The 11564-nt window shown below is 37.5% G+C and overlaps 1 protein-coding gene across 5 annotated transcripts; it reads right to left on the bottom strand.

Moving 5' to 3' along the window:
- Positions 1–610: 610 nt before the first annotated feature.
- Positions 611–11122, bottom strand: map3k14a (mitogen-activated protein kinase kinase kinase 14a). Of its 5 annotated transcripts, XM_028042775.1 has the most exons (17): positions 8410–8518; positions 8211–8283; positions 6803–7084; positions 6649–6724; positions 6365–6560; positions 5445–5828; positions 5218–5352; positions 4988–5117; positions 4612–4740; positions 3707–3811; positions 3461–3618; positions 3220–3370; positions 2340–2657; positions 2141–2250; positions 1733–1862; positions 1544–1644; positions 611–1465 (listed from the first exon to the last, which is right to left on the bottom strand). In XM_028042775.1, exons 3-17 carry the CDS (start codon positions 7068–7070, stop codon positions 1247–1249), a joined length of 2610 nt encoding a protein of 869 aa, XP_027898576.1. In that variant the 5' UTR covers positions 7071–7084; positions 8211–8283; positions 8410–8518; the 3' UTR covers positions 611–1246. The 5 variants fall into 5 exon arrangements, with proteins under 5 accessions (XP_027898576.1, XP_027898573.1, XP_027898577.1 ...); XM_028042772.1 differs by lacking the exons at positions 8211–8283; positions 8410–8518 and adding an exon at positions 11042–11122; XM_028042776.1 differs by lacking the exon at positions 8211–8283 and having other exon boundaries at positions 8410–8553.
- Positions 11123–11564: the final 442 nt, after the last annotated feature.

Here is an 11564-nt window from a genome sequence, read left to right as displayed (position 1 = left end):
TTTTTTTCAGTTGAAAAAACTAAAAATGGTACTCTACCATCTGCAATGCGCCACTATGATTAAAAAAAATCTCAAATAAGATAGTATCTCAATATAGAGATAATTTATTATAATGAATATTTTTTTTAACATAAAGGCGGAAACGGGCTTCAATAGCGATGCAGTCTGCAAGAAAAACAAGTTTGAATTCAGCTACATTCTTTAAATGGTGAAAAGTTCTGCCATCTGGTGGTACAGATTAAAATTGATTTTGAGCCCAAAATGAAATCTTAGCAAAAAGAAATGCAATTTAAATATATTGTATATATTATATATAAACTGGCAGCATTTTGATTAATATTTTATTCACACTTGATTACTCTTATTCAAGATAAGGCAAGTCTGTGACATTTTGCTTTTTGTCATGTCACCATAGCAAATGAGTACGAAAACATGGTCAACATTTTCAAAAGGAATGAGACACCACACCCAATGATGCAAAGCAACCTGGGCTTCCATTAAACCTCAGCAGAACTACAGTCTGATCCCCTCCAAGCCACACTACATTGATGAAGTAATTCATGCAAAAAGAGTCCTAACCAAGTATTTAAGTGTATAAAAATGGAAAACATTTATTTTTAGGATATCCCTTTATTGATCTTATGTAATACTCAAATATTCCAACATAGAATTTGGGATTTTTATTATCAGTAAACCATAATTACCAAAATAAGAAATGAATGCTTGAAATATTTCAGGGTGTGAAATTAATGATTCTCACTTTCTGGACTGAACGACTAAAACATTTAACTTTTTCACCATTTTCTGAGATGTAGCCAGAAATGTGAAGGTCATAATTGACAATTAAGAAGATAAAACAGCTCTGACAATACCAATTTTTCAGGAAAACCCAAAAATATGTATTTTAAAAGCATGTTTATCTTTTTACACTAAGTGTGCCTAAACTTTCACATGATGTTGAACACGTTTTTCATTGTAAACAATAAAATTGAACTGACTTAATACCCAAAGGGATGGAGTCAGAAGCTGGCTTTAAAAATGACAACAAATGTTGACACATTGTACATAATTAGGCATGTTTGTTGCCTCCAAGTACATGTAACAAAAAGCATAATGTAAACATCATAAGACACAATGCTACAAAACAACACACCAATAAAAGCAATTGAAACATGAGACATTTTTGTTAAAACATTCACTATTTTTAAAGCATTGATTAAAACAGCATTGGATGGTGAAAATTAAATCAGGTCAAGACAGAGTGAATCAGCTGCATTTCAGTGGTAGAACAGAGATGCGGATTCTTGCTCGTCTCCAACACTCCGTCCTTGATCCTCCACCTCCAAGCGGAGCTGAAGTCTGGAGCAGAAACACAGCGGAGTTCAAGACCAGACTCCAGCACCTCCTCCTCGTGACTGATCTGCTGGCCGTTCTGGGTCTCCAGGGTGAACACCCGCTCTGAAATCTAGAACAGAAACAAATATTTAGCACTCTCTTTCACTTTTTTGACACACTGAGGTGTGTGAGAGCTGCCCAGTCTAACCTGATCACTGATGCCAGTAGCGATGTGGCCAACCTTCACCCGACGTTTCTCTCTGATCTGAATTTTTTTCCGGCTGAAGTCTCTGATGCAGACATCCACCCCTGCACCAAAAACAAAATGCCGACATGTTTCCTTTTGTACTATAGGATGACTTGGAGGAAGGAGAGATGTTTCTGGGCTTTATCTCACCTTCAAAACAACAAGGTGGTGTTTGACCAAGCAAATCTAAACTGAAGACCTGTACATCTGGTTGGCTGTTGTAGGAGACGAAACCGGAGCTGTATTCATCTCCGGGGTTCAGGGACCAGCGACCAGAGTCCTGGAAGGAATAAAAGTCATTCAGATAGTTGAAACCTACAAAATGTAACACTATTCATTTCTAAGTGTCTTTAACGGCTACATTAAGCTTTTTCTGTCAGACGTTACTATTTATTAAAGTTGAACTGAGAGTAAATCACATTTTCATGGATGCTCAGAGGTTTTAAAAGTGCACACAAGACATTACTAACATTATTTTAGTCAGCAGAAAAGGTGTTTATTATTTTATTAACTCTGATGTTAAATTTGAACAATGTGGGTTTCTCTAATTTCAATTACCTTTTTGTCCCATAGTTCCCAGTTGCAATAATGGTCACTGTTAATACAAGACAGGAGCTGCTCCTGCATCTCAGCAGAAGGAAGCTGCGACAGACTGCTCAGGTAGAAGTCTGAAAACAAGAGAGGAGAGGAGCAGGGGCAGAGATTAGACATGGAGTCAGACACATGACAACAACCATATCACTGGATAAAAACTCACCTCGCTCCAGTTTGCGAAGCTCAAGTTCAGGCACAGTGGTGATCTTGTTGTTTCTCTTGAAGTTTAGCTCAGGGACGAGCATCTGTGGAGCGTTCCACGACTCCCGTTTTGGCTCATTGAGGCTGGTCTCCAAGTCTTTCTCAGGAGCTTTGTTTTTTGTTCTTAGGTCTGTTATTATTTTATCTGCAGACTTCTTGTGTTCCTCCTCATCCTCAAACTCACCACTGCTATAAATGGGGTGAAGGTCATCAGGTGGTTTGTTTGGAACATATAGAGGCTCTGTGTAGGGTCCCTGGACTGAACTGGTTAATCCTCCAACTGAAGTGAAAAAAAAGATTACATCACTTAGTAAACTCTCCAATTAACTATTTGGAGATTAGATATAAGCTTAAATCATGACACATACTAAATAGGCGTAATAAACTAATTTAGTCTGGTTTTATTCTCCTAAGTTCCAAACATCCTAGAAAACATTGTTGAGGTGGCTAAGAATGGCAATGTGCAGACTAAACAGGACTGATGAAAGCTTTTATTCCAATAGCGTCCAACTCCAGTCCTGTGACTTTTGGACACGTTCCTTCTCCAACACCTGAATCATATGGCTCAGCTCCGATAAGGTGTGGTAATGAGCATTCATTTAATTTATGTGTGTAAAAGGAAGGATGCATCTAAAATTTTAGGGATAGTAGCTCTCGAGTGCTTAAGTTGGGCATTTAAGAGCTACGTCAGTTATGTTTATTTGCAATCAAAAGGATCTAATAAAGTATAAGGTTATTGGATTTCTAGCAGTAGGATTTTTGACCACAGGAGCAAACTAGTGTCACTTAAATTACTTAAACACAGCTAGCAGGAAATAAAATACACTAAATAATTACTTCACCTTCTTTCAGAGCTCTATCGGTTTTTTCTTTGAGCTGAGATGCTGATGATCTCTTGACTGGATCCTTCTGGAGTCCAGCCTTTAAAACTTCAGCCGTGAGAGGGCTGCAGTCAGGTGGGATCTCTCCGATTGGCGGAGGCTCATTTGCAATCTGTGTACATTAGAAAAGGAAAATTTCGTTAAACTTTGATACGAATAACCGGATCAATAGCGTTACCGTTTGTGTGTCTGTGAGCAGCACCTTCAGGTAGAGTCTGCAGGTGTAGTATCTTGTCCATGGCTGACACCCGTTCAGCATGTGAAGCAACATGCAGCAGCTGCTCCACACATCTGCTTTGGCTCCACGGTGTTCTCCTTTTACAATCTCAGGGGCCATGTGGGTCTCTGTTCCCTTCAGATCTGATTTAAAGAAGGAAAACAGTAAATACACACGATTGGATAAGTTACACATCACAAAGCTGGTTAGCTAAAGCTTCACCAAGCTTACCTCTGGACGTACTGAGGCTCTGGCCCTGGTTGTCGAGTTTCTCTGCATGTCCAAAGTCACACAGGAAAGTGTCTCTCCCATCTTCTGACAGCAACACATTGTCAGCTGTGAGAACCAAGCAGAGACATTAATCTTTGTTTTGGATAAAATAGTCCAAATTACAGCCTCTGAAGGGACATGAAACAGTCGGCAGAGCAAAATCTGAAATCAGCTCTTAAATGTGGAATAAATATTGAGATTGCAACTACTGTCATTTCTTTTAAAGTATCCTGAACACCAGGTGGCGCCTAAGCTTCAAAATAAAACATGTTTTTTTTCTGCTGTTCTGCTGTGATTCGTTTGTTGCACTTCCTCCTTTAGAGTTCTCCTTCTGTTTTTCTGTTTCCTCCTTTTATTCTACCTTCTTTCTATACTTGCACTGTTCCTTATCTACTTGTCTCGCTTTCTATACTTGTACTTTTTTTTTTACCCAACTTGTCTCGCTGACTGCTTCCTGCTCCTCCACCCATCCCCCCATGCCTTTTCTGCTTAGTTCTTTTCTTTCTCCTCTGCACATGCGCCGTTACTGAAGAGTGGCTGTGACTCACGCTGTGGGAAATTCCCAACCAGTCAGCAGCACACAGGTGCCTCAAGATCAAATCTAGACTGTAACTATGACACTCATGTTCCACACAACAACTAAACAAAGATAGAAATTCTTCAGAGGAAAACTAAGTCAAAATGTTTCTTACTTTCTCTATATATTTTCCACCACATATGAAGAGAGTGTTCAAATTACATTGTTAACATACCAATATCAATCATCTGATTTAAAGAGTACATAAAATAAAGATAGTGTTTAAGTTCATTAAGCGTTAACATTTTAGCTTTAGCATAATTCAGATCAGACTTGTTCAAATACACACCTTTAATATCCAAATGTGCCACTTTCTTCTTTATTAGGTATTCCAGGGCTGCTAAAACCTGAGACTGGTAGTGAAGACTTAAATCCTCTGGCAGTCGGCCACGCTTCATTATCAGCTGACCCAGGGAGCCTGGAAATAACAGATAAAATCTTGTGTAAAAGCTAGATTATAAAGTTTAAAGTTTCCTAATAAAGATTTATAAGTTTGAAAAGCAGGAGCTGAAGGAGCGTTAACGGTCTTTTAATGCATTGCAAAATCCTCACCTTACACAACCTGATACAAATGATATTCTATTTGAGTACAGTTGAACTCCAACGGTCTCTACAAAATGTGTTTTGTAAAAAGGAAAAAAAAAACAGAAGCAAAGCTTGTTTACCTGATTTTTCCTCCATTAAAAGGACAACATTTGGTCCCTCTCTGACTACTCCAAAGAGCTCAGTGATACGAGGAGATCGGAGGGTACTCCACGCACCCACCTCCTCACTGCTGAATTTCTTCAGGGCAATCTGTGTTAAAACAATATGGAGATACGGAATGAAATCCTACATGTCAGTGTTTAAAATCAGACAGTGGGGACAAAAATGTTGGCAAAAAAAGGTAGTTCACCTTTTTGGCTGCAAATCTGTGTCCTGTGTTGACATCCTGAGCACTGTGAACCTCACCATAGGAACCTTCTTTGATAAAATGTGAGAGGATGTACTCCCTCCCCTCCTTATATTCAAAGTCCACAGGTTGGATTTTCTTCAAAGAAAAAGACACACATTAATTTTACATGAACAACTTCTGAAAAATGTAAAAAAAAAAAAAATAATAATAAAAAGAACCTAACATACATCACTGTTGAAGATGAGTCCTTCATTGCACTCTGAATCAGCCTTTGAAAGCTCATCTTCATTCTCCCTAGCTTCGCTCTCCACATCTTTGAAAAACGGCCGCGTGTAGCAAGGGTCTGCCTGGCTGACTACATATCTGAGACCCGCAAGGGCGAGAGAGCAGTCTCCCACACTGCTGAAGGAGTCTGAGCTGTTGTCCTGCTCATCTGCCGGGAAGCTGGAGAGGCTAAAGTTTGGGTGAGGCCAGTTCAGAGGAGCGCAGCTTGAGCCAGTCAGGTAGATCTGTCTGTTGTAGAAAGGATTGCCACACTCTTGCTCCACAAGGCTTTCAACGCTGCTACAGCGAGATGTGCTAAAGCTGCTTAGTCCTCCAGAGAATTCCTCCTACAGAAGATAACCAACACTTGGTCAAATAATAATGTTGACATGCCAAATAATAATGTTTACATGCTTAGAGGCTGAAAATCCAAGGACATGCGAGGCAATGTTCAGGAGTTCATTTGGGGAGCTTCATGGAAAAGGATATTAAAAGGCTGAAATTATGACTTCCAGAAAATGTGACAATTCATCATTTCAAATCCCTTCCAGTGTACAAAATACAGCATACAAACAACCAAGTCTTCAAAAAAATGTTACAAGCTTGGTAACTATCCTACTGAAGGCAGGAAATGTAAACCTATTGAAACTATTTAGTAACATAAAACGTGCAAAGTGTTTATATATCTATATTATGAAATCTATATTATGCAATTATAATGAATTCTTGCTTTCTTTAAATGAGACCTAATTAAAGGTTACGGTGATCAGAAAACACTGATGGTACAAGAACGTCTTATTCTGATACAGTCTAAATCCAGTTAAAATAAGGAAGTGCTATGCTAATAAATAAGTGTCTGGGTAAAAACAGACAAACATCTCACCTGGATCAGGCCACTCTCTTGTTCAGGGACTCCGGAGAGCGTTCGATGTCTCCGTCGCTGCTTCTCCTTCCCCTTCCCCTGCTTTTTTCTCTTTCCTTTGCTCTTTTGCCTTCTTTGACTCTTTGCCTGTGTGACATGTGGCTTTTGGAACAAGGCTGAAGTTGGGCATGCTACATGGTTGTGCTCTGAGGAAAGGCTAAGCAAATTTGGGATATTTTCATTAATTTCAATACATAAATGCAAGAGGATAACTTTAAGGAGAGACGTGAAACTTAATGAGATACCTGGTCAAACAATTTGGGAAGGGGACATATCTTTCAGAACAAGAGGGACTGAATTCCTGGGAATCCTGAGTTTCACCTAAAGGAAATGTTGGTGTTAAATAGTGCCGAGTCAGTAGAAACATTATTTCCTAGTAAATAACCCAAAAATATTTACATTCAGCTTGAGCAATGATGGTAGAGGTCTTGATTGGCATTTCTCCCACTTGCTCAGCAGTTCCATGCGTCAGGACTTTTTTCATCTGTGGACTTGGAATCCATCCTGTTTCTTGCATGTAGCTCAGTTTGCTGTCCTTCCCATCATCTTCCTCCTCTTCCGCCTCCTGCTCTTTGCAAGAACTGGGCGGATAGGACCCCTTCAGCTCGGTTTTGGGGGAACCAGAGAATGGAGCGGTTGAATTGAAAAGCCTCTGCCTCACCGCCATTTCATCTGATAGATCTGGAAAGAGAGAGCAATAAGTCAAGTTAGCTTTGGACAGTTAAATAAACTTCTTAAAATGTAAAGATAGATTATTACACTGTATACCCATTACTTTGTTTAGACCTTTTTGATGACCTACGGTTTATTTTATGGAGAGAACTCTTCTAAAAACAAATTTAGTTTCTAGCTTGACAAATGTAATGCTATAATTATTGTAAATTGGACTGGAAATAGTTTTTCATACAAAAAGTGACTTCTGATCTCAGTGCCACAAAATGGATTTGCAGTATTTCTATACTTTCACATGCTTTCTGCCACCATCAATGTGTAATTCCAATACAAATACCAATGTCTTTAAAATGTTTTAGAACATTTAATTAGAGGTCAGTTTTATGGAAATTTAATAAAAAGGGCAGAAAGGAATAATCAAATAAATATATTTTTAATTCTACTATTTAACTGGTTTTATCAGCTCCTACTATTTGGTTTTAGAACAAAAACAACTTCTTTAATGAGCCAGCAGCTGCAATGAAGTAGAAAGTCTCATAAAACTGTTGAGACAAAAGAGCAGAGGTATCTCACGTCAGCAACTAAGCAAACATTTTTTATAGCTCATCTAAAGGTCAACATATTGGACTGTGCAGTCCAAGCTCAAAAGAAAAAAAAAAGCTTGACTTGAAAATCAAGTTAAACTGAAACTCTGCAGTGGGTAGACGATACAGGAAACTAAACCCTGGCCTTGTTTTGACAGTTGCAACAGTTTCATTAAAACCAAGCACTCATTTTCAGTCAAATGAAGCATGTTAGGTAAGACACAGCAAAGATAAATTACCAACAAAGACTTAAGCTGATTGTGTCGGAATGTAAAACATACATTTAAACCAAGGATGTTCATCAGAGCCCTGCTGGAAATGAGTTGAGGAGGCATAGTTGCAGCTTGTTGCATCATAGCATTCCCTGATCAAAAGGATTAACACTAAAATCTTGATTCAAACAAACAGATCTACCTACGTATTTGTTATTTTTAGAATTTCATCAGGACACCTTAAACAGCACAAATGCATTCCTACAACTAAACTACCCAACATGCCAACAAAACTTTGAAGCCCAACTTCAATTCAGTAAACTAAATTTTGAGTATTACCTTTGCTGCGACTTCATGCACTGCAAGATCTTTTAGAACAATGCGGTTAAAATGCTACTTCCGTATACCATCGCTGCACCACCACACCCCGATGACAAAGAAAGGAAATTGAAAAAAAAAAAAAAGAAGTAATAAACACAACTACAAAAACAACTCCTCTCAGTATGCAAGAAGCAGAGTGCTACATACACGTACCAACCTCTTGCTGGTATCTGCTCAGCATAACCTCAACGGCATTAACTAACTGCTCTGTTTGCCTTTCTTATCCTTCATGGTCTTCTGAAAGCTCAGTCTTTGCTGCGTCTCCTGCCCAGCTCTGTTTGATGCTGGCAGCCAGCCAAATATGGGAGGAGCTGGCTAACATGACTTATGGGAAATGCTCTCCAGTTCCCCATACTCCCCCTCCTTCTCCTAGTTACTCCAATACAGCTCCATCTATTCTCCAACTACAAAGGATTGCAGGACAACATGTTTGATATCAGCTCTGGTGAAGAATTAATTGTGGCATAAGCAGAATGCCAGCTTTCGTCTATTCATAGTGGTCGTTATTTAAGATTTTCAAGGCACACAGAAAATAAGCGTACATTACAATTACAAAGTAAAATACTACGTTTTAACAAAAAGCAGAGTTAGGACAAACAAGTTGTTTGCTAAGTAAAATACAGAGCACTGTATAAATGTCACATCTGCATCTGACTCATTAGTTGGGATGAGTTTCTGACTCATCGTTGACATCCTGAAATGTGAAGAGATTTTTGACCTTTCATGTAACCTGAAGTTGCAGCTATTGAAGCTGTGACTTGTCATGCCTCACCACCATACATTTTGCATTATGTGTAAATAAAAATAAACTCTCTATTCTGCAAAAAAAAAACATGATATTGAGATATTTGACTTTAATTCTATGTGTCCTTTTCAGGAAATTGTCAGCAACATCTAAAATTTGGAGTGAGCATATGAGCTGTCTTCTTTTATCTATCTGACACAATCTCACTTTCTTTCCTTTTAAGCAGCAAAACAACTTACTCACTTCAAAACCACTACAGCACACAGGAAATTCACAATACCGCCAGGCTCGGCTGCACGCCACGTACCAAGAAAAAAAAATTACTTTGAGTTGCATGATGCGCCGATAAGAAACAACACAGCAATATAGAAAACTTCTAACGTTTCTTGACATTGCCGTTTCATAAAATTATGATCTGATTCTGGTAGATCTTTAAAGGTTTTATATAGAGATTGCAAAGTGACAACATAAGAGTCAAAACGCATGCTATAAGCCACGAAACAGCTAATAATCTAAATCACTTCTCTCTTTGTTTTGTCCTTACTGTTTTTCTATTTCACTATGGGTTTTCTTTTCTATTTCACATTTGGAAGTTCTTAAAGGTTTTTCTGTTTCCTTTTCTTGCGAATGCATTTGTATCTAAAGTAACACAAGTGCTTCTTATAAAGATTTAGCACTGTCAATCAACCTCATGTATATGTTGCTCAATGTGCTTATTGAAGAGGGAAAAAAATTACAATACAGAAAAACCATTTATCCACAGTTAGTGGTGGCCATGCTAACTAGCCTGAGCATAACAGAGAGCAAGGGCCAGGAGGTGATTGACAGCACTCAGACCCACGTCCTGGCTCTGATTGGTTCTTTCTTATTAGCACTAGGAGAAAGCAGAGGATCTCCATTTTTTCATACCATTCTGTCATTACAGTGTCAACAAATATGTAAAAATAGAATTTTTTTCATAAAATGTATTAATTACAGGTACCTGTATCTGCAATCTTCAAGCAATCATCTTATTCTATTACAACACTTCTAATCACAGGGTGAAGGATTCCTATGGTCTGAAGCTATGTAATTACAATTTTGTATTTGCATACTACTTTTTTATTTTAACTAAACAAACTAAAATGATACAGCAATAGTCCACAAATAAGAAACAAATACAAATAAGATTGAGTTATGTTCTTTAAATCATGATTAAAAAAAAGAATGTATGTGCAACTGTATAAGGCTTTATTTAGAACCACAGTAAACTCATGAACTCATGAACTCTGGAAGAATGCAAGTTTAAGAATAATTATTTATATTTAAAAATACTTGGAAATATATAAAAAAATTAGAAAACAGCAAAAATAATAAAATAGAATACCTCAAAAAAATAAACTTGACATTAAAAGTTAGGCATATGTCATTATAACTGAAAGAAAATATGTACGTATATTTAGTTTCACGTGAGCTATATATCAAATACAGCATACGTGAAAAAACAATATATAAAGGATTTCAAATATTTCAAAATAACCTTCGTTTATTCATATTAATATCCACATTTATAAATTCATCATTTTCTATAGCACTTCTAACGTTTTCTATCTGTATTATTGTCGTCAGAATTGAAAACTTCAACAAACTGCGCGCAGCTCTGGAAGCAGGACAGCAGCTGTTTAATCAGAAACATCCGCTTGATGGGCGTGAGGCTATCAAAACTGCTCACCCAAACGTTATGGAGCTTAAACAGCGATATCTTTCAACATACTAATATAACTTTAAAAGCTTGAGGATTTCACGAAAATTATACCTTTATTTGAGAGATATCTTATATGCATGCCGTGGACGTATATTGAAAACCATAACTTCCTTCTAGCCGTCTTTCCGCCATTTTACAAAACATCTTTGGCCACTGTAGTTTTAGTTATTTGTCGTAAAGTCATGTATTAGAAGAACAACACAGTGCCAACATAGGACAACAATAAAAACAAAAGTCGGAGAGATGATAACACGGATAAGTTACTGAACTGTAGAGGAATAAAATAGTTCATCAACTCACCGTTACCAACGTTAAAGGCGTCGGCCCTCCGCATAGAGCTCTCGCTTTGAAAAAAAAGAGCTTCCTCCTGGATTTTCAAACTAAAAGTGTCTATACCTCCTAATTTATATATAGTAGCTTCAAATTCATCGTTACCAAATTTATTTCTCTGATATTGGATAAATACGTTAGTTAAGTGTTTTTCTTTTTGGTTTCTGGATCGATAATACGCGTTCATGTCTTTCTAACTGATATTTAACCTTTTAATTTGAAAGTAAAGCCTCTGTACCTGTTTTAGGCACCATATAAATGTTGGCAGCTTCAAGCACAAGTCGAGTTTGTGAAGCCGTCAGATGAAAATGGTACTTCAGATCGACATTTGAGAGTTGATCTTTTACCGAAAAACAATCAAAGTTGCTTTTATTTCTCTCGTTTAATAAATGCGAACTTTTTTTAAGAAGGAACAGAACCAAACAGTTTGAATTAATTTAGCAAATAATGTGTATGAATTTGAGTGCATTCTATTTATTTTTATCTCTACTAC

This window comes from Xiphophorus couchianus, chromosome 16, assembly GCF_001444195.1.
Source record: "Xiphophorus couchianus chromosome 16, X_couchianus-1.0, whole genome shotgun sequence".
Lineage (NCBI taxonomy): Eukaryota > Metazoa > Chordata > Actinopteri > Cyprinodontiformes > Poeciliidae > Xiphophorus > Xiphophorus couchianus.
This window is presented reverse-complemented; position numbering and strand designations above follow the sequence as displayed.

What these genes read in the sequence shown, in the direction of transcription:
- map3k14a (XM_028042772.1), bottom strand. Translation starts at nt 11,075, where the DNA reads ATGCGGAGGGCCGACGCCTTTAACGTTGGTAACG. An exon ending in CGCCTTTAACGTTGGTAACG is followed by an intron (nt 7,085 to 11,041) that starts GTGAGTTGATGA and finishes CTCTCTTTCCAG; the next exon opens with ATCTATCAGATGAAATGGCG. An exon ending in GGCACATTTGGATATTAAAG is followed by an intron (nt 3,812 to 4,611) that starts GTGTGTATTTGA and finishes TGGTTCTCACAG; the next exon opens with CTGACAATGTGTTGCTGTCA.